Source organism: Pleuronectes platessa, chromosome 23 (genome assembly GCF_947347685.1).
Source record: "Pleuronectes platessa chromosome 23, fPlePla1.1, whole genome shotgun sequence".
In the NCBI taxonomy this organism is placed as follows: Eukaryota; Metazoa; Chordata; class Actinopteri; order Pleuronectiformes; family Pleuronectidae; genus Pleuronectes; species Pleuronectes platessa.
The window spans coordinates 8,508,206-8,527,020 of record NC_070648.1 but is presented as its reverse complement, the minus strand read 5'-3'; the positions used below and the strand labels follow the sequence as shown (position 1 = coordinate 8,527,020).

The following is an 18,815-nucleotide window of genomic DNA, read 5'->3' as shown; positions in this document are numbered from 1 at the left end:
GGCTTGTTTACACATGTCCCGATCAAACTGGTCCGTGCATGGTCCCCTAAAAACATAACTGAATCGGAGCAGGGACTTTAACTAGAAGCAAAAATCACAACAGCAACCGCACACAGAAGTCTGGAACAATCACCCTGAGTGGGAGCAGATTCAAAGCAGACATTTTCTGCTGCAGTAACCTACGAATAACCCTTCTTTACTTTAACTTTGCTGGGGTTTTAAAAGTCCTGCATGCTGTTCTCACATCAGCCAGTGCCGCATTACGTGAGGATGAGCCTCCACCGTCAAACACCACCAAGCATCATTCAAAACCCCTGCGTGTCCCTGCAGCCTATCAGCGCGTAATGGCACCGGGAGCGTGTTTCTTTAAGAATGTAAGGTGGGTGAGCCCCTTCTCCTGACGCGCGCCTGGTATGCAAACATAAATTTAGCAGCAACGTGTTTGCCGGGGGAACAAAATATCTGGAAGCGGACGGTGAAGTGTCATGTCGTCCGCGGCACCCCTTGGCTGACTTTTACCTGTTTCCCTCTCTCTCTTTCTCTCTCTCTCTCCCCCTCTTCGCTCTGAGAGAACTGGAGCGGGAGGAGCGCGGCGCGGAGAGGAGAGTGCGAGTGACATCGGGCAGGACTGGGACGCACGGACGCGCAGAGCCACAGCTCCACACTTCTTGATATCTCCACGCTCAGTCTGTCAGAGATGACAGGGGGCTGTTGGGGGACGACTGGGCTGCTCCTGCTCCTCTGCGTAAAGGTAAGCTGCTGCACACCACGCAAAGGTTCGCCTGTTATTAAACATTTCAAGGAGGAAAGCGCGTCACTTCAGTGTGGGACAGATGCGTTTGGGAACTGTTCCTGAGAGAGAGAGAAAGAGAGAGAGAAAAGTGACACCTGTTGCTTTCAGTTTGATCTGTGCTGTGTTTCTAAAAGAAAATTCAACATGATAACTCAACACAGACTGAGATGCTTTGGTAATACATACATGTTTCATCATATCCATATATAGTTTATTGCAGGACCCATAACTGGTACTGGTATTGGCTACATGAATTAATAGACATTAAGCCACCAAGTAAACATTTACTTGACTTTGATTGACCTTCATATGGTGGCCTTCCTTATCCTCCAGGGATGCTGCAAAAGGTACAAGGCTGTTTTGCATTCTGCTGAAGTGAAGTTTTGTTGAAGAAAACGATGGAAATACTTAACTACTTGTAAAATGTGGCATAAACATTTGTATTTAAATTATGTCATGCATCTGCCCAGTAAAGGATCTAGGATTTTACTTGAGCGTGGGCCTCAAAGGGACCACAATTTACATAAAGGGGCCAATTATATGTCCAACATTCACGCACAATTCCTGATGGAGTAAGGTCATTCCTTGTTTACTGTTAGCTCTAAAGCTTTGAGCAAATCATTTAATGTATTTTGAAAATGTGTCCTTGATCAGGCCCATTGTGCACTTCAAAAAACTTAGAAAAGTTTGAACAGTGTCATATTTTAATTTCTCAAGTGACAAACAAAACAATCTATGGACAGGATGGGCCAATCAGATTTAAAGTGGGCCAGTGCCCCCCCCCCCCCCCCCCCCCCCCCGGCCATGGCCCTGGATCTGCCCCCGCAGCAGCCCTTTAAAGTCCAGAGACCTCTTTTTTCTCTGCACTCACAACGTGCAGTGGAATAGACAGTTCACTGGTAGTCCTCCAAAAGGTCACAGCTTATCAGTCCTGCATTGAGCGAACTTCCAAAATCTGTGTGCTCAGCTCGTGTCAATCAGTTCTGCGATAGATTTCCATGTTATCTCCTGTCATACACATGCATCCGTCATGCAGTTGTGTCAAAAACGTACACATGCTTGTGTGAAGTGGACAGTAAGAGACACAAAGCAGTTGTTTGGCCTGCAGACGGACGTCCGGGCTCAAACAGAGAGAGAGAGAGAGAGAGAGAGAGGGGAGGGGAGGGGGTGCCACTGTCAGTGTGGGTAAATGACCACAACAGGTGCTTCAAGGTGATTTGGGCTTTCAGACACCCTGGCTGCCTTGTCGTCGATCTGAGCACGTCCTCACCGTAATCAGTGACTGTCAGTGACAGGGACACGCTCAAGGCTTTGCAAATCATTCCAGGCCACTGTCCAGTGCTGGCCTGATTGTGTTACAGTTCAGAATGTTGTGGTAGAAAATCAGCAAATGGGACATTAATCTTTGTGTAAGAGGACTGAGGGTCTGAAATGGGCTGCTTGATGAAGTTAACATAGACCAGCCCTTTTAAAATGTGGACAAAATGAACCCTGTTACATAATATTGAGGGCTAAATTGGATAAAGATGACATATGAGATGTGAGTCACTTGTTTCAGATGTTTTCTCCATGTTTCTTTTAGGGCAGATGTTCGTTCTACTCAGAAGGGTGTGTGTTAATTCTGTTATATTCACATTAAGTTGTCTGCAATGAAAGTGCATCATAAATGATTGTATTACGCACTGGAGCTGACTTCTGTATTATAAGTGGTGGTGGTTTATTCTGTGAGACAGTAACGGCTGAGTTGGGTGGTGAAGCCAGCACTGGACAAGCTTTTCCATCTGTGCAAGGAGTGACTGTGCAGCATGAATCAGCACTGGACATGTATCTGTTCACACAAACCAGAGTGACCCAGTGCTTCGCTTCAGAGACCAGGGATCAACAAGTGCTGCCTCCCGGGGTCTCTGCCGTGCCACGGCCTTTTCTCTTCATCCTTGATGGCAGGTCAAAGTCTTTGCATGACTATCTGACTAAAGAATGAGGTTCTATATTTGTGTGCATGGCCGTTGGAAGTTGTGTGTGTGTGTGTGTGTGTGTGTGTGTGGGCCAAATGGCCTGTGGCTCCAACCCTAAATGGAATAGAACTTCCTTTGTGGATGACATAATGACATACCTCGTGTGCTTCTTGGATGGTTCTTGCTGCTGTCACTATGTTCCCTTGATTTGTGCAGCAAAGTGGAACCTTTTTGCTGGATAAGAAGTTAAAGGTGGCTGTGCGTACCCTTAGAAGACACCCAAGTATCTCTGTAAGCACCAAGGTTAATGGCCCAAATATGGATCTGGCACCTGCTAGTGTTTTAGTTCTGTTCTCTGTGGTCCTCTATGTGGCCCTCATTGCTATCACCCTTTTCTTGGGTAAAAGTTTAATATTTCTTAAGGGTGAAATCATAGCGTTGTATTTGACAGTTTGGCAAATTTGGCATTACAGATGAGGATGAACTAATCTGTTCTTCCACTCGACTCGTGTTTTTCAGCTCCAGGTTTTAACATTTCATTGTTAATATGTCAGTCCTTGTTTCTTGAGCAATTTTTGTTTCAAGAAACTTGTAATAACATATATTTTTCTAAAAAAGTCAAACACCTGTGCTACTAAAAACGGCAGGAAACATTCTTTTTCGGGGGGCAATGTTAGCTACCTAAGCTAATGTTGGCTTATGTTACTGAATGTTACAATAAAAACGTATTCAATTGGTTGCAATCTGCCATCCCACCACTAGATGTCACTGAATCCTAAACACTACTCCTTAAGGGGCCAGAGCAGTAAGAGCAATCAGTGAATTCAATATGCCTATCAGGTAACTACTGCAAATTAACAGCAAAACTGGAAACTGGATGTATTTAATGAGGTTACTTAATAAAGTCAGTTTTGGCACATTTACCTGAGGGGGCACTAAAGGCTAGACACTTAAATCTTGAATAAAAACAAACTGTGTATTTTTTTCCCCCCAACAACGTGAGTAATTTACCACAAGTCTCTTTATATCACTGCTGGCAATAAAGACAGCAGGCAAAACTAGTTTGACAAAGCTATATCTGTTGAAATTGATTATGCTCCTCGGGAGTTACTGGAAAACAACATGTTTTATGGCTTCTAACGTGTGATGGATATAAGTCAGCTGCCAGACCTCACTACAGCGTTTGGCCGCCACGCTCACTTCCCTACATGCCTTTCTTCAGATTGCTCAGCTGGAATTTAAAAGAAAATTAGGCAAAAAAAAAAAACCCAACAGATTTTGATGTTTATTCAAGGAAATGGTCCCTCTCTGATCCGTAATGCGACGAGCGGAGTGTATTGAAGTCCTCAGGATGGGGAAGCTTCAGGGTCTAATGGCAGGATTAAGTGGGGTCACGGCATGCAAATGGTCCCAAGTGAGCGTCCGTCAACAACAACATCTCTTGTTCCTCGGCTCGACCGCTTGATCACACGGACCACAAACCTTCCAATTAGCTTTCATGAGGGCCTTTGTTGTGGAATGGGAAGTGAATTAATTTTGAGAGGGATTGGTCCCATTTGAGTAAAGGGGGGGAAAAGGCTTCAGAGAACATCTGGCCAGTGATGGATGGATGGAGCAGGTTTTTGGAGTGCGTTAACAAGACCGCGTGTTTTCAGTTACGCAGCAAAAGCCTTCATACTCATCTCATTGTTGCCATCTGGGGTTAATCTGTGGAGTGAGACTGAGCGTTGGGTCGTGTAGAAGTGCGGAAGTGTGTGTGTGTGTGCGTGCAGTGTTAGTCCAAGGCCAAAATTCACTGGTAGTCATGTTTGAACAAATTGCCAAGGCACCCAAGGAGGGTCTCACTTTTCATTCAGTGCCCTCAGTGTTTCTGGCGTAGAAGCCAATTCTCTTGTGTCCCCGATTCAGGTGTGTCTGTACACGGCTCTTCCAACCCTGCAAATCCAGAGAGCAGGCGTTCATCCCCGTAGAGCTGGCCAAAAAGGAAGTAGCTTCACACTATTCTCAGCGGGCCGATGGGGGAGAAGTCCTGCAGAACAGAACATGCGATGGCAGCTTCTGTTTAATGTTGAGCCTCAAAGAAAGTTCAGTTTCTATAGTAATTCACTATAAACCAATAACTGGGCTTTGGTCTAGCACTCATCTCCAATTTGTAATTTTTTCTTTTACTTCCCTGCAAATCAGGACACTGCCAGTTCCTTGAGGCCAAAGAAACCATCGCAGAAATAATAGAAAAGGCCTCTAATCATAGATTTTGCAAATGCGGCCCGACTGGAAAAAGTATAAAATTAGACCTGGCTGGAGGATGAGCTCGTATCTGGTTTTGTAATTATTAAAAGACAGTTTTCCCTTTTGTTTTCATCCCAGTGACGACTTGCAGCACACTTGTTCCTGTTGAAGAGAAATGCAACTCGACACTTCAGAACCTCGTTTAGTCGGAGGACTAGTTTGGGGGAAATATGATTATTTGGAAGTCATTTCTCATTTTTGCAATCTGTGCAACAATGACAAATTGTACATGCCCCTATGTCTTTAGCATCAACCTAAGAGTGGTATCGATCTACTCCTTCTACTCTCGTCCAATAAGTGAATCAGTATGTTCCTGTATTCCAAATCATTCCTTCCTAACATCAGGAAATGATGAATAAACCAGGCTTTGTACAAAGTGAAAAGATGTGGAACGGAGAAAACGGCTTTCGCTGCCTTTTTCCCCCCCCTCTCCCAAATCTTGTGGAACTCGATAGTGTTGCTTGCCTTTCAATCACTTGATGCTGAGTTCTCATAACATTCTGTGACTGAGTGCCCAACTCCGCCTGAGCCAGTAAATGGCATAACTCGCTGGAGTCGTGTTGCATTGTGTGTGCCAGAGTGTGTGCAAGAGGGCATGTTGTTCAGACATCCAGTATCGAAAAGCAAGTTTTTCTTTCTGCGGTTTCATGTGGCTCTCAGGAAATTAAATATGTCTTATTGTGCGACACTGCAAAACTCTGACCTTACATCATCCTGCTGTCACGCATTAAGAAAGAACTACCAGCAGATGGCAACATCACAGCAGAAGGACCTTTTGTGTCCAGTTCAGCCCCAGCGGCTCCCACGGCCATCACAGATATTCCACTCTATTGTGATCTTGCAGGTGGCTGCCCTCCGTTCCCTCTCTGTTTCCTCTGGAGCCCATTGTGAATGTATTTGTTCCCTCATCATGAGGTTTATTTGTCATTGCCGGTCTTGAAAGCCGAGCCTCTGGCATCCTGTTCCTCTGATGAAACATCTTGGGCTCCATCTGCAGCGAGCCCCGCGTCCCCTCCATCAGCGTGATTGAGCGTTGTTGTTTTATCCTGTTGTGTGTTCCCGGACGCCAGCTCAAACTTCATTTGCAGCAGCCGGGGCGTCTGTGCATCATCTGGCCCGCACATTTCGAACACACAGCCAATCTCAAACAGCCACATAACCTTGCAGTCAAGCGACGCTGCCTTGGCTTGGGCTCACACGTCTAGCTCTGTCTGTTATCCTCTGCCCCGGCCTTGACCTCATCTTCGTCCCAGGGTGGAATTGCAGCGGGAGTGCCGGGGAGTGGTGCTAACGGGAGGGGAGAAGCAGCACTTGGGCCCCTCTCGTGATGCCTAATTAGAGGGGAGGGCAGGTAGTAGGCGTGTGTGTGTGTGTGTGTGTGTGTTGTCTGTGTTTTAAAACACTACAGGGGAGGATTGTCAGGAGAGAGGGAGAAGCCAGATTTGATGTTCAAGAGGGAAGCAGAGAGGAAAGACAGAAGGACAATGGAGGCAAAAGGTCAACAATGAAAGAAGAACAGGACAGGAAATAACATCTGAGAAAATAAAATATTACATTTAAGCATTTTAGCAGTGGAATCAAATTAGGATCACTTATTATTATCTCACAAAAATTATAGGAACTTGTTAATAGCAGAAATAATGTGACTTACAGGTCAAAGCAAATAACCTTTTCATATGTAGCAGGTGAAAAGGGCCAAGCAGGAGCGATAAAGTTGGAGAGTAGCACATAAATATTCACTTTCTGTGTATAGATGCATTGGTTCCAGATTCACTGACCGATTGACAGGCATGAAAAACCCAAACCGACAGCAGCTATGATTCTCACTGACCTCACTCTTTTGGGAAAAGGAGAAAATGAAGTTGCACATGAGTGAGAGAGGTTGTGTGTGTGTGTGTGGGGGGGGGGGGGGGGGGTGGAAGACAGGATGGATGGCTAAATCGAGGGGAAACATGATTGACTGAGGGTCTGCAGTGCTTTTAGGATTACTCGGCACACGCCCACAGAAGCAGATGTAATAGTGTCTACAAAGATGAGGGGAGCTTTCTGTAAATGTTCTCGCCTTTACCATGTTCACCAATTACAACAAGGGTGCAATAGAAGTATTGTTAGCCTTAAATCCATTAAATTAGCAGATAGACTGATTGAATATATTCACATTCTTCGTTTTCCTTTCAGTACTAGTTTTCATTGTTAGTGGCAGATACAGGGAACAAATTCAATGATGCACTGTGTCACCAAAATTATTCAGGACTGAGATCATGACTATTAAAAGTGGTGTTACATTTTTTAGGAAACACCGAATTTGTTTTTTCCTGCTGAGGTTTAGATGAGAAGCTCGAAACCAATCATTTAGTCGGCTAAAAATTGGATACAGCCACTGAACAAGAAATAGTAGATTTCAAGTACTCAAACTAACACGGGAGTAACGGCTATTACTCGTTACTGCCACTCAGACTGATTGAATGCCTGTTTTGACGGAGTGAACAGCTATTTTTCCTGAAATGCTTGTCACTTCGATTACATTTTCATCGCTACTGCCTAAAAATAAGATATTCTGCTGGATTTGAACATTTCTTTCATGGTTATTTAGCAAGATTTCATAATTGCATTCATGAGCATTGTAACCGCAATGGTCGTCATGTCGATTCGCTTCCTCCGTTCGTAAAGCATTCGGGATTTTCCTTCTACCCCTTCATTTTTAAAGGGGGGATCCTGAATACACAAAACGAAGGAGTAGGGCCAAATGGTAGGGATACTGGTTGGGGGGGGGGCATTAGTGTGTGTCTGTACCCATGTGACTTCTGTGTATGTGGTGTGACCGTTAGAGCCAAAAGGTTCCTCTGCCTTCCTCATTCCCAGGCTGCTCACATGGATTATAAGCCAGGATGCCCTATGAAATCCACTTGCATGTTCCTCACACACGTGCACACAGTGAGCGGCGAGACAGCACAGATGCTGCGGCCGTAGAAAAGATTTGTTGGCCCCTGTAAAGAGGCCTTGGTCGCCCCTTTTGAGAAAGCCCCTGTCTGGGAAATCTGTGTGGTCCTGTTGTGTGTGTGTGTGTATAATATGTCTTAATTGTGTTATTTTCAAGAGGGCGAGGTAGCAGTCGGGAGGTTATGGTAAATAAAGTCAGGTTTATATTGATAGGAAATAAAGGGAGTTCATTGTCTTCTAAGAGCGAACATGACCATGAACTTTAAATGACCTTTATTTAAATTTTTCACATTTTCAAAAGGCCTGTACATTCTTGTTTTGTGTGTGTGTGCAGTGATCGACCTTATAAGACCTTTCTTGACCTTTTTAGAAAACAATTACCGCTACAAGAAAAAAAAGCTGCGGGTCAATGTTGCTCTCGGCCCTCGCTCACCGTGGTGTTGCATTTGAAGGGCCACTGTGAAATTCTGTCCCCCGATTCCCTCTGTGCCGTGACATCATCCACGTTGGTGTCTCGCTCTGATCTCGGCGGGGGGTTGCACCACATGCAAAAAAAAACTGCCTCGCATGAACCCGGCTTGTTTGAATCTGTCGTCCCCCCGGTCCGAGCCCTCTCAGCACTCCTGCTCGTCTCCCCGATGACAGGTATGCAGCCTGAAAAGTATTTGGCAGCCATGACCTGGAAAAGGGCACATTTGACATTGAGCGTGTCACTCACCCTTCATTTTCCACCGCCCCTCCTTCACTTCAGTGGGACATAATGCTCTCTTAAATAGGGCCTGTTGTGTTGTCAGCGCCGTTCCTTCTCTCATCTCGGCCGCGCTTCGCCTCATAGCTGGAATAGTTGGGATTGTGGTCACCAGGTGGCCTGTGAAGCCACCTCGATGATACCACAGATAGCGAAGTCGGCTCGATACGAAAGACCCTGAACTGTTTGCTCAGATCATTTAAGCTCGATGTTGAGAGACAGACGGACTGACAGACAAACAGACGGACTGACGGCCTGACGGACAGCTAGCTGAGGGTAAGTGCAGGGCAGGTGAAACCATCTCAAGTATGTCTTGCTTCTTTTAGCTCTTCTCATTATCATTTTTGACAAAGTCTCTCGACACCAGTCTCTCAACACCATTTTGGAGAATAATTCACGGATCTTGATGAAAACAATCGATTAATATTTATGAGTGTGTGTGCAAATCTACATAATAATCCAGCTCTAGTGGATTTAAATGCGGTTTCATCAGGAGACTGTTGTGCGTTTGCGGCGGTATGCACTCTACTCAGTGACATTCTAGTTAATCTATTGACTAATTCTTATTTTACAGAGTATTTATTTAATCACTATCCAGTTCAGCTTTGTTTGCAACAGCTAAAATGGCTCTTGTTGTCGTTTATCTGTAATTTCAGTTGGTTATTGATCATATCTTAATTGAACAGATGAGTTTTTTCTCATGTCCATTGATCCTCAGATGACTTGAATTAGTTCAAAATAAAAATCATCACTCTTTAGAGCAGAAGATTGGGTCATAGCCACTGAGAAATAACCATCTCCTCCAATAAACCTGCTGACATTTCAAATGACTACAGGAAACCTCTGTTCATCTGTCACACCCAATACTTCATACAACTTTTGCTCCAGGTGAACCACATTACCACATCACACTGAGTGGAGGATGTCGAGGATAATTAAACGGGGTGACACACTCATCAGTATATCGCCTGCAGTGAAATGAATGACGCACTTAGAGAACAGGGACGTTTACGCTGACGAAAAAAAGGCCAAGATGTATGTACACTGTAACAAAGAGAGGGCGAGAGCTGTGTGTGTTTTGTCTTCTTAGTGCATCAGGAACAGAGAGAGTCGGTGAGAGATGTGTGTGTGTGTGTGTGTGTCAGCGTGAGACAAGTGCGTTAGCGGACGTTGATTGGCAGGTAGGCGCACCAGGAATGCGGCCGACTGCGTCTCTGCGCAGGACAGGTACAAACCGCTCCATCATCGCATGAGAGAGTAATCGTTACGGGCAAATCATTACATGATCAGAGGGAATCAAGTCCGTGCCAAACGCTGCATGCGCCGCCCTCCAGAGTTTTGGGGATAGGAGGAAGTGAATAACGAGCAGGGAGTGATGGAGTGAAGGGCAGATGACAAACAGAGAGAAGACTGGGGGATACACACAGGATGTCGATTTTCAGGTAACGTTAAAGTGAGAGGATTTTTTTATTCCCAATCCAGGTTATGATTGGATTTATATTCAATATATAATGTTTGCCTTGTGAACCCAACATCTCTGGAACACCTTGATAAAATTGCTTTAAAGATGGTAAAGATGATTAACTGAGAAAAGATGAAGGGTGAAAGGTCACATGGGGGGGGGGGTCTTTTGTGTCGAAAGACTGATATAAGCAATCTTCTGTGAGTGTCATTCTAGTTAGAGATGTGATTTATTACTCTGAAAACATTAAGCAATAGACCTTTCCTAAATTTCAAGTGAACTGAACCTACATGGCTTTTATGTTGTATTAGGGACCTAAAACTTTCATAATACAAACTGGAAAAAGGAGCAAGGGATATATTTTCTTCTTCCCCCATAGCACACACCACGTTTATCACGAGTCCACTTTGCGACAGTTGGTCGATCAATCAGTTCGACATTTTGCACGAGCACATTATAGTAGTTCCAGCAAAACGTAATTGGCAAAGGACCTTTTTCTTTTTTACGCAACAGGTTTGGAATTTACTGCATTTGCCCAAAGCTAAGAGAATGCCAGTCTCTCACCTGAGAGTGAATGATGCTCACTCGCCCAGTTTTAATATTACAATATGTGGTTGTAATTGCAGTGGCTTAATCTATGCTGACAACAAATAGTTTTGCCAGGGAATATTTTCCTTGAGAACCAGACTGAGCTTGCCGGCGTCTAATTTACACAGCAGATGTGGAATTGTGCAATGCTGTAACACGACATTTAGGTTTACAGATCGGTGCAAGGGCCGCTGCACTGTTGCTATAAAGTAGAGATTTAACGTGCACGTGTTAAAGGGTGAGGAGACTCTAAAGTGTGTATGGCATATGTCTGAAGTGACTTTTCGCATGAATCCCTGACGTATAGGTGTGTCGGGGCAGACGCGCTCTGCCTCGAGGGGCAGTGGTGAGGATGCAGGTTCATGTTCAACAGCGTGTGCCAAAACTGTCTAGCTTGTCTCAAACTTTTTCTTAGCTTTTATCTGTGCAACCATGTGTCTCTGTAATGCAACCTTAGGTGATTCTTGCACCAACACGCCGTCGTCTTTTCTTTTTTTTAAATGCCGGCCTGAAAGTAAATATTCGAGTGTGGGCTTACAAGTCTACCTTTTTCATTTCATGATCCATCTCTTTATCTACTTGACACCTCAGATTTATGTCTCCCTTTGTTTAGAGCGTATTAAGAAAGCCCGGCACGCAGCGCAAAGACATATTCACTTCACAAAATGTTGGTCTTTGTGCTCTCGTAGACGTGTAAGGCTTAGCTCCACAAGTGTGGCGTTGTATTGCCCACTGACTGACACACTCAGCTTCTGCTGAGCCATTCTCCTTGGTCCGGGGGGGTTCTTTAACAGCCTCTCCCTTTTCCTGGCCCTAACCTACTTCAGCTCCCAGGCTTCCTGCTCCTCCTGGGTCAAACTCAGAGAGAGTGTCACTGAAAGAGGGAGAGTTTCAGTGCACTGGGTTGTCTCTTCCTCTGCAGAGTGAAGGTGGGCAGCAGGGCCCTTTGAGGGCAAGATGATTTCCTCTTCCCCACAGAGAGAAACAGACTGAGAGATAGTTTGCCCAGAGGTGAGGACATTCCCATGTCCTGGTCTTTTCATGCCTCGATTGGCGGCATTAGCCAGTGGCTGGATGCATTATGTTTTCTGGTTGTTCGTCCAACCATCCTCAAGGTAATTTCTTCAAATTTCACCTACTGTGACCTAACAAAATGCTTCTCTGCCATGTGAACGCTTATAGACAAAATCCTTTCAAAGTTGGCACAAATCTTCACTACATGATTAGATGTCAAAAGGTCACTGTGACCTCATTTTACTGTGGGTTCAATCTGTTAGTAACACATGGAGAGACTAATACTGCCCTGGTTGATGGAGGCTTACAACCACAGGCCCATAATTCTAGTTTTATTTCAAGAATTTGGGGAAATAGGTGTAAAGCATTCATGCCTGTTTTACACCTGGCCCTCAATCTACTGTGTGTAGGTTGTGGTTTGTACTATAATTTCTTTGCACAAAATTTCCAGTCTAATTTTTTAATTGTATCCGATTGAAGCCATACCCCCCCGACTTACGTGCACGGAAGTAATTATGACAAAGTCTTCCAACTGTCGAGATAAATTTGGAAAGACATCTCCGTGCTTTCATGCGATGACCCAGGGCAAAGGATGGGTTGTTATTCTTTCCACTGCACTAATCCAGGTTGTTGCAGGGGGCTCAGCCGGTCAGGTCCCAGATTTAACACTGCAAGTGAACCCTCTAATCACATACACACATGCACAGGTTAGCAGAACTCCCTTGTAGGTACAGGGCTTGACATGTCAGCGACTCTGTCAGTCAGACTCGTGCATCCAGCTGTGCAGGTCGAGGGATTCCATTGTACATAGGAAGCCAGGGTGGCTCTTGGACCTTCGGTGAACCTGCATGCCCCAGTTATCTGCATGACGCAAGTGAATCAGGGCAGATCCACCACTTGTGTCTCATTAATATCAGGCACACCCAGCCGTTGTGTGTTCGGCCCTTTCCCTCTTCAGCGGTACCTCTCGCTCAATTGCTCAGTGGAAGTCATAATTATTAGTGTCTCTCTCTATAACAGCCAAGATCGCTGATTGCTCAGGCAACAAAAGTGCAATCAAAACAACCCGAGCAATTAAAAAATGTGACTCACTGTGACAAACACAGTATTAAATCACATGCCGTGGTTGATGAGAAGTCAAGTGGCTGTGCATAAAAGTGTATATATAGCGGCAATCACATTATAGTGCAGTCCTGAAATAATAACAGGTTTCCTACAGTAATAATAGTTTACATAAGTTCAAAAATTTAAAATCCAGAACCAGAAAATATCAGAGTTTGTGGTTCCAAACTCACTCCACACTTTATTAGTCTTTTTTCTTTCTTTCTTTCTTTCACTTCATCGGATGGAAAACATTTTATTGCTCTCGAGTTTATTGAGCTGTTGATCCAAGAGAGTGTGACCGCTGAATACGAGTTTTAAATGAGTTTTCTCACCGTGAATGGTCTATTAACGTTTCGGTTGTTGACAGACGTGGACAAGAGTTGAGAGATGCTATAAAGTCTGAGAGCAAAAAATAACCTGCAAACTAAAGTCGTTTAGCAAGTGTTCAAAAGTCTGACAGCAAGGTTTATGAAGTTTGAGGTGCGGGAGTTGTTCTAGATCGCTTAAAACCAAGTACACATGCTAAAGAGGCATTTTGTGTTGTATGGCCTCTGTCATTTAACACTGCATCAATTTGGAATAGAAGTAAGTCGCTTTTTAAGGCAAACAAAGGTAATAGGACAGCTCTGACACAGATTGTTTAGTTATTATTCTTCAACACATTTCCACATTGGTCCCATTTCCCAAGATTACTTTTCATTTCGTCTTGTTTTGGGTTTTTACTTATATTTCTTGTAGATTAAATTCATTCTGACGCTCTTTCTATACTTCGTTTTACAGAGACAGTTGTGATTGGTGGTTGTGTCAGAAGTTACAAGCTATGAACCCATTCACCATCAATCATTCATGCAGCTGGTGATGGTGCCGTCCCTCACAGCACGCCCCGATGGCTCATGCGGCACGTCTGTCCTCCTCTGTCCTTTCCCTGACCCATAATTCCCTTCTTCCTGCCCACCTCTAACTCTTAAAGATTAACAGAGGGCTCGCTGCCTGTCCACCTGCTACAGGCATCACATTTACGGGCACCAGGGTAATCTCAGGGGTCCAGTTGGTTTTCTAATCCTTGGACAGAGAAACGGAGAGCCCGGCCAACGGGCAGGCTGTTCACTTTCCGAGGGGATATGTTATGGGAACCGCCATTGTTCAACTTGGGAGGGCCACCTGTATCAATATCGCAATCAACTGTGCCAAATGCAACTTATTGGGATATTGTGTTTTTCTTGGCATCTGCTAAGATGTTAGATGATTTTTTTTTTATCGTGATTATTTGCACGTGGCATGTGCACTGATATCTGGCCCTAACGTTTTTTGTAGAAGTCATGCCCTTGTTCCAAAGCACACAGGGGTGTTTGGTAGCACCACCAGATTACTACGAAGCTGCACTTGAAGCTTTCATTGGCTTCGCCTCTCCTCCTAAGTCGTGATATGCCCTCGGGATCACTCGGTGTCACCTGGATATCTGTGAAAGCCGCAGAATGTGAAGCCATCTCTGTTACACACGCCAACAACAATGGTAGGGCCGCTTGGACCACATTTGGAAAGGTTCTGGTTGCAGAAGTAATTTTGGGGGCTATCAGATTGAAACTCAAGATGCCAGAGTCAATTCTGTCAGGAATTTCCAAGAGGGGGTGTGCACTTTTTTTCAAAGCTACTTTCTTAATGCAAGAAGAAAAAAAAAGCCATTCATGGCCAGAGAATCACTATCACAATGAAGATGACACGATGAGGTTTTAGAGTCTCAAATGTCTTCACTGTCTTAAACTCTGAGGTTGTCTCTTACAAAGCTAGGTGGCCTGACTGTCTTTTGATAATCAGCATTGTATTATATTTCCATAGGTAGATGAGTTTTTATGTGGAGGTGTAACTCTACTCCATTAATTTTAGAGCTACTGTTATCTGCTCTGTCACTGAGCACAGTCCAAAACTTAATGGACCCTCTGATTTCCAGTTTTTAGGGTCCGGTAGCTACATCTCCCTGATGCATGCTCGACATGAACTTGAGATTCTCTTCCACTTTCTGTCTGCATGTAACACATTCTAAACTCAATGATTTATGCCATACACTCCTGTCTTTGTGTGTGTGTTGGCACTGTAAGTCGAGCATGATATATCTCTCCACAACTGCATATTCCTGCAGGATGGTGGGTGGAAACACGTGCAGATGCACTGCCCAGTCGTGACAAAGCTGTTCCTCCTGACAAACCTTGATTCTTGAAGCACCTTGGCTTGCATTGATTTTTTTGCGCCGCTGAGAGACAGCTTCCAACCATTTGGCCGCTCTTAGGTTTCATGCCACCGGGGGTTTGCTCTTCACTCTGAAAAAATAACATTTTCTTACACAAACCAAAGCCACAGCCAGCAGGTTTTCAGAGACGGATCGCTCATCTCGCCGGGTGAAATGTACCTGCTTTGCGGGGTGACCTGTCAAGTTTGTGCTATTTAGAGTGGAACTGGAGTCGCTCTTTGGGGAAGGCATCGGTATTGTAATACCGTCATGGTAGTTGAAAAGAAAGGCGTCTGATATGTTGTTACTACATTCGATAGCAGTATTGAGTAGTGCTTATTCAAGAGATCCTTGCTCATGCTGTCTCCCATCAAACGTAGTTAATTGGTGCCTAATGGATGAGGCTGAAACCACTTACTGTGTAAACAAAAATTATCCCTTTTCATACCATTACATTGACGGAACGGGTTAGGTTGGTCTGCCCAAGAGTTGGGATGGAAAAAAATATAACCGTCTTGCCGTAGCTGAAATTATGTTTTATCAGCAGACACCTCTCTGAGACTTGTCTGCGTTCTGTTCTCTGTTAGGCACTCGAACGACAGGGAGAGGGAAGCGTCCAGTCATTCTTCAGCAGACTCGCGCTGTAGCTGTGCCCGGCAGTGCCAAACCCCTGCTCCCCACCGAGATGACCCTGGGCACAGGCTCCAGCTGTGCAAACACAGCCACATTGCTGAGCAGACACTCGCGTCCCGGCTGAGCCAAATCCAATTATTTGCCTCGCCTTGAGCCGCTTTTTCGTTTCATTTCAGTAGCACATATTCAGCCGCCTCTCTCAGTACACATGAGCTGCGCCGCCAGGCCGAGCAAGGCAGACAAATGCACCACTGTGGCTTCTTTCTCTTCTGTAATTCACTCGTGTGAATGTTCCCCTGGTTGTCAGCATAATTTCTCAGGCTTCTGCTCATTTTTTTTCTTCTTCACATAACTCTGCCGTAACAGTAGGTATCCACTTTGTTTGAAGGAGAACAACCAAAGTCAACAGGGAGGGGACGCACGCCACTCAACGAACAGCGGGCATAACATTTTTTTTGTCAGGATGGTACAGTCCACGTGAACATAAGTATCCAGCCAAAGATCTTTGAGGCGTCAGAATCCTAAAGGATAAGTCGCCTTTATTGGAACCTGGGTTTTATGTTCATTGTCCTGGTCACGATTTGAAAGAATCAGGTTACATTTATTTGAGAAAAGCTTGTTGCTTTTTGCTGAGACCCATTATCCTCTCTCTGGTAAAAATACAAACCTGAGGTTTGAAACTAGAAGCAATGAAGCATAAATTTAACTTCTATGTTGCTTGTCCAAGTATCTAAACATCCAAATATGTTTTAAGGATTAAGAGTTACTAGCTCTCCACTTACAAGAACAATGCTTTCACTTTATATCAACGATGGGTGTGTGTGTGACGGCCTATTGTCATTTCGGCGAATTTTGGTCTTTGAATTGAGAAAATTAAAGAATTGGTTCATTTAATTTCCTCGTTGTTCAGACAAATCGTCAAAGGTGAATACTGCAAACATCCTGCAAGACCTACTATTGTTTAATGCTCATCTGATGTCCCAGCAATTAGGTCTGAACTATGCAAAATAAAATTCTAACTGGAACCATTGACTAACTCTTTTGGTCTGGACTGAGGTCTGTGGCACCTTTCACACCTTTCACCCTCGCAGCCACCAGTAATTTATGGAATAGTCATGTCCAAGCTACTAGAAGGGATCACATTTTGCATGAAGTAATTACCCACTCATGTAAAAAACCCACTACAGTAACCGAGGGCAAATTTCTTAGAATGAGTCAAACAAACAGAGTAAGTTGTGTACACAGAGGAACAGCTCTTACTTCAAGAATGCTGGGTAATTCTTCCCACATATTTGGAAACTGTCACTCTGCGTGCACTACTGTTGGAACAAGTTAAGTGTTATCTTAACTGACAATAGTTTGTTTGGGCAAGAGTTTCTTCAGCAGTTTTGGGCGAGATCAGCAAAGTGACACCCTGGCGACAGAATCTTTCAATTTCCGATAAACCCGCGTGACCTTGCTTTGGTTATGAACTGACTGTATAGTCGGCAGCAGGAGAAGCTACTTTGGGTTTTGCCATCGTTTTTTGGAGCTAAATATTTTTCTTTTAGGTAAGCTTGTCGACATATGATAGGCTGCCTATCAATGTTGTTTGGCCTATATATATGAATGACAAGCTCAGAATATGCATGCAGAAAAACGGGGGGAAATGCAATTGATTTGGAAGCCTGCAACATGCGCACAAATACAAACCTGAAATCCCCTATAGGAATATGACATACGTGGTTCCAGAGAATAAATGCTGCAGTATTTACATGGGCAGTCGAATGTACTGAGACGCATACAGAACATAAAGTTAGACAAACAGAGGCCCCTCTAGTGGACTCATACATGGTGTCAAATAAATCTCCCATGGCATGTTTAAGAGTTTAAATGGCGCCTCAAATCTGTCTCTTTAATACATAGGGAATGTGGAGGACAAAATGTGCCAACTCACCCCCCCCCCTCCCCCCCACACCCCATCCGCATCCAACCACCCTCTCCCTCGAACGCCACTTTGGCTGCATCCCAGATGTCAGGGATGTCATTCATCAAACCGCTCCCGCTCGCCAGCAATTACGCAAAAATGACAGGGATGTTTGAACAACGTTTCTTGATGTGCGATTATTGTCGCAAGTCTCGGCAATCGACCTCCATTATCAGCGTCGAGACACCCACTCTCTCCGTGTCCATCACGTGGAAATGTATGTTTGTTTTCTGTGAGATATTCCTGATAACAGATTGACCTTTCCTGAGCGAATATTCTCTGTGCCCATTTCCGTCGTTATCTGTCAGTCTTCTGGGATAATTGTATCCATTGGCATCTCAGCGTATTAACAAGACAATGGATGGACGACATTAAGTTGTCACGTCACATTGACAGTGTCATGGAATACACCACCGGCTCTGATCTCTTATGTGCGTAACAAAACAGTTCCCCGTGGGGTTGACTGTCATATTTAGTGGACCCGAGACAAATCACTGGGTTTCCCCTGCTCGTCTGTCAGGGCCGTGATGATGGTGTGGTTGGTTTGGCTGCAGGAGAATGTTGAGTCGAGTGGGGACGTCTGTGAGCGTCTGCCAGATGCAGACTTGGGTCCTTTTTTGAAGTAAATTATTGTAAATATTTGTTCTGGTACGGTAGGACAATCTGAAGCTGACTGTTAGCAGATATGTGGCATTTTATTGGCCAAAGCTGACTGCATTGAAAAAATAAAAGAATAAAAAAAATAAGCGGCACTAAGTGCTGCTCCAAATACAGATAACATTAAACACATGTAGCACAACATTAACATTAATGGCAGTGAAATTGCTCCATGACTGATACTCTAAAATAATGTATCATTTATCTATATAATAAATTACCAATGGTTGCTCTTAAAAATGCTGAATCAAAATGCAGAATATAATCTTATCAAAACCAGTTTACAAATCCCTGAAGAGAGAATTATAAGGGGGCTGATAAAGGCCTGTCCTCGGACTCTGACAGATGCCTGGTCGCATCTCCTTCTACCTGGGGCCAGATGAAGAAAACTCAACGTTGCTCAGTCAAACGAAAGGATATTAACAAGGGATATTAAATAGTG

General features: G+C 44.4%; 1 protein-coding gene across 4 annotated transcripts in view; it reads left to right on the top strand.

Moving 5' to 3' along the window:
- Window positions 1–426: 426 nt before the first annotated feature.
- The window catches only part of LOC128430332 (ADAMTS-like protein 1), an 87,446-nt gene continuing 69,057 nt past the window's right edge, over window positions 427–18,815 (top strand). For all 4 annotated transcript variants that reach the window (XM_053416371.1, XM_053416370.1, XM_053416373.1 and 1 more), the window contains exon 1: window positions 427–751. In XM_053416371.1, the coding sequence (XP_053272346.1) occupies window positions 698–751 (54 nt within the window). In that variant the 5' untranslated portion in view covers window positions 427–697. The remainder of the gene's footprint in view (window positions 752–18,815) is intronic.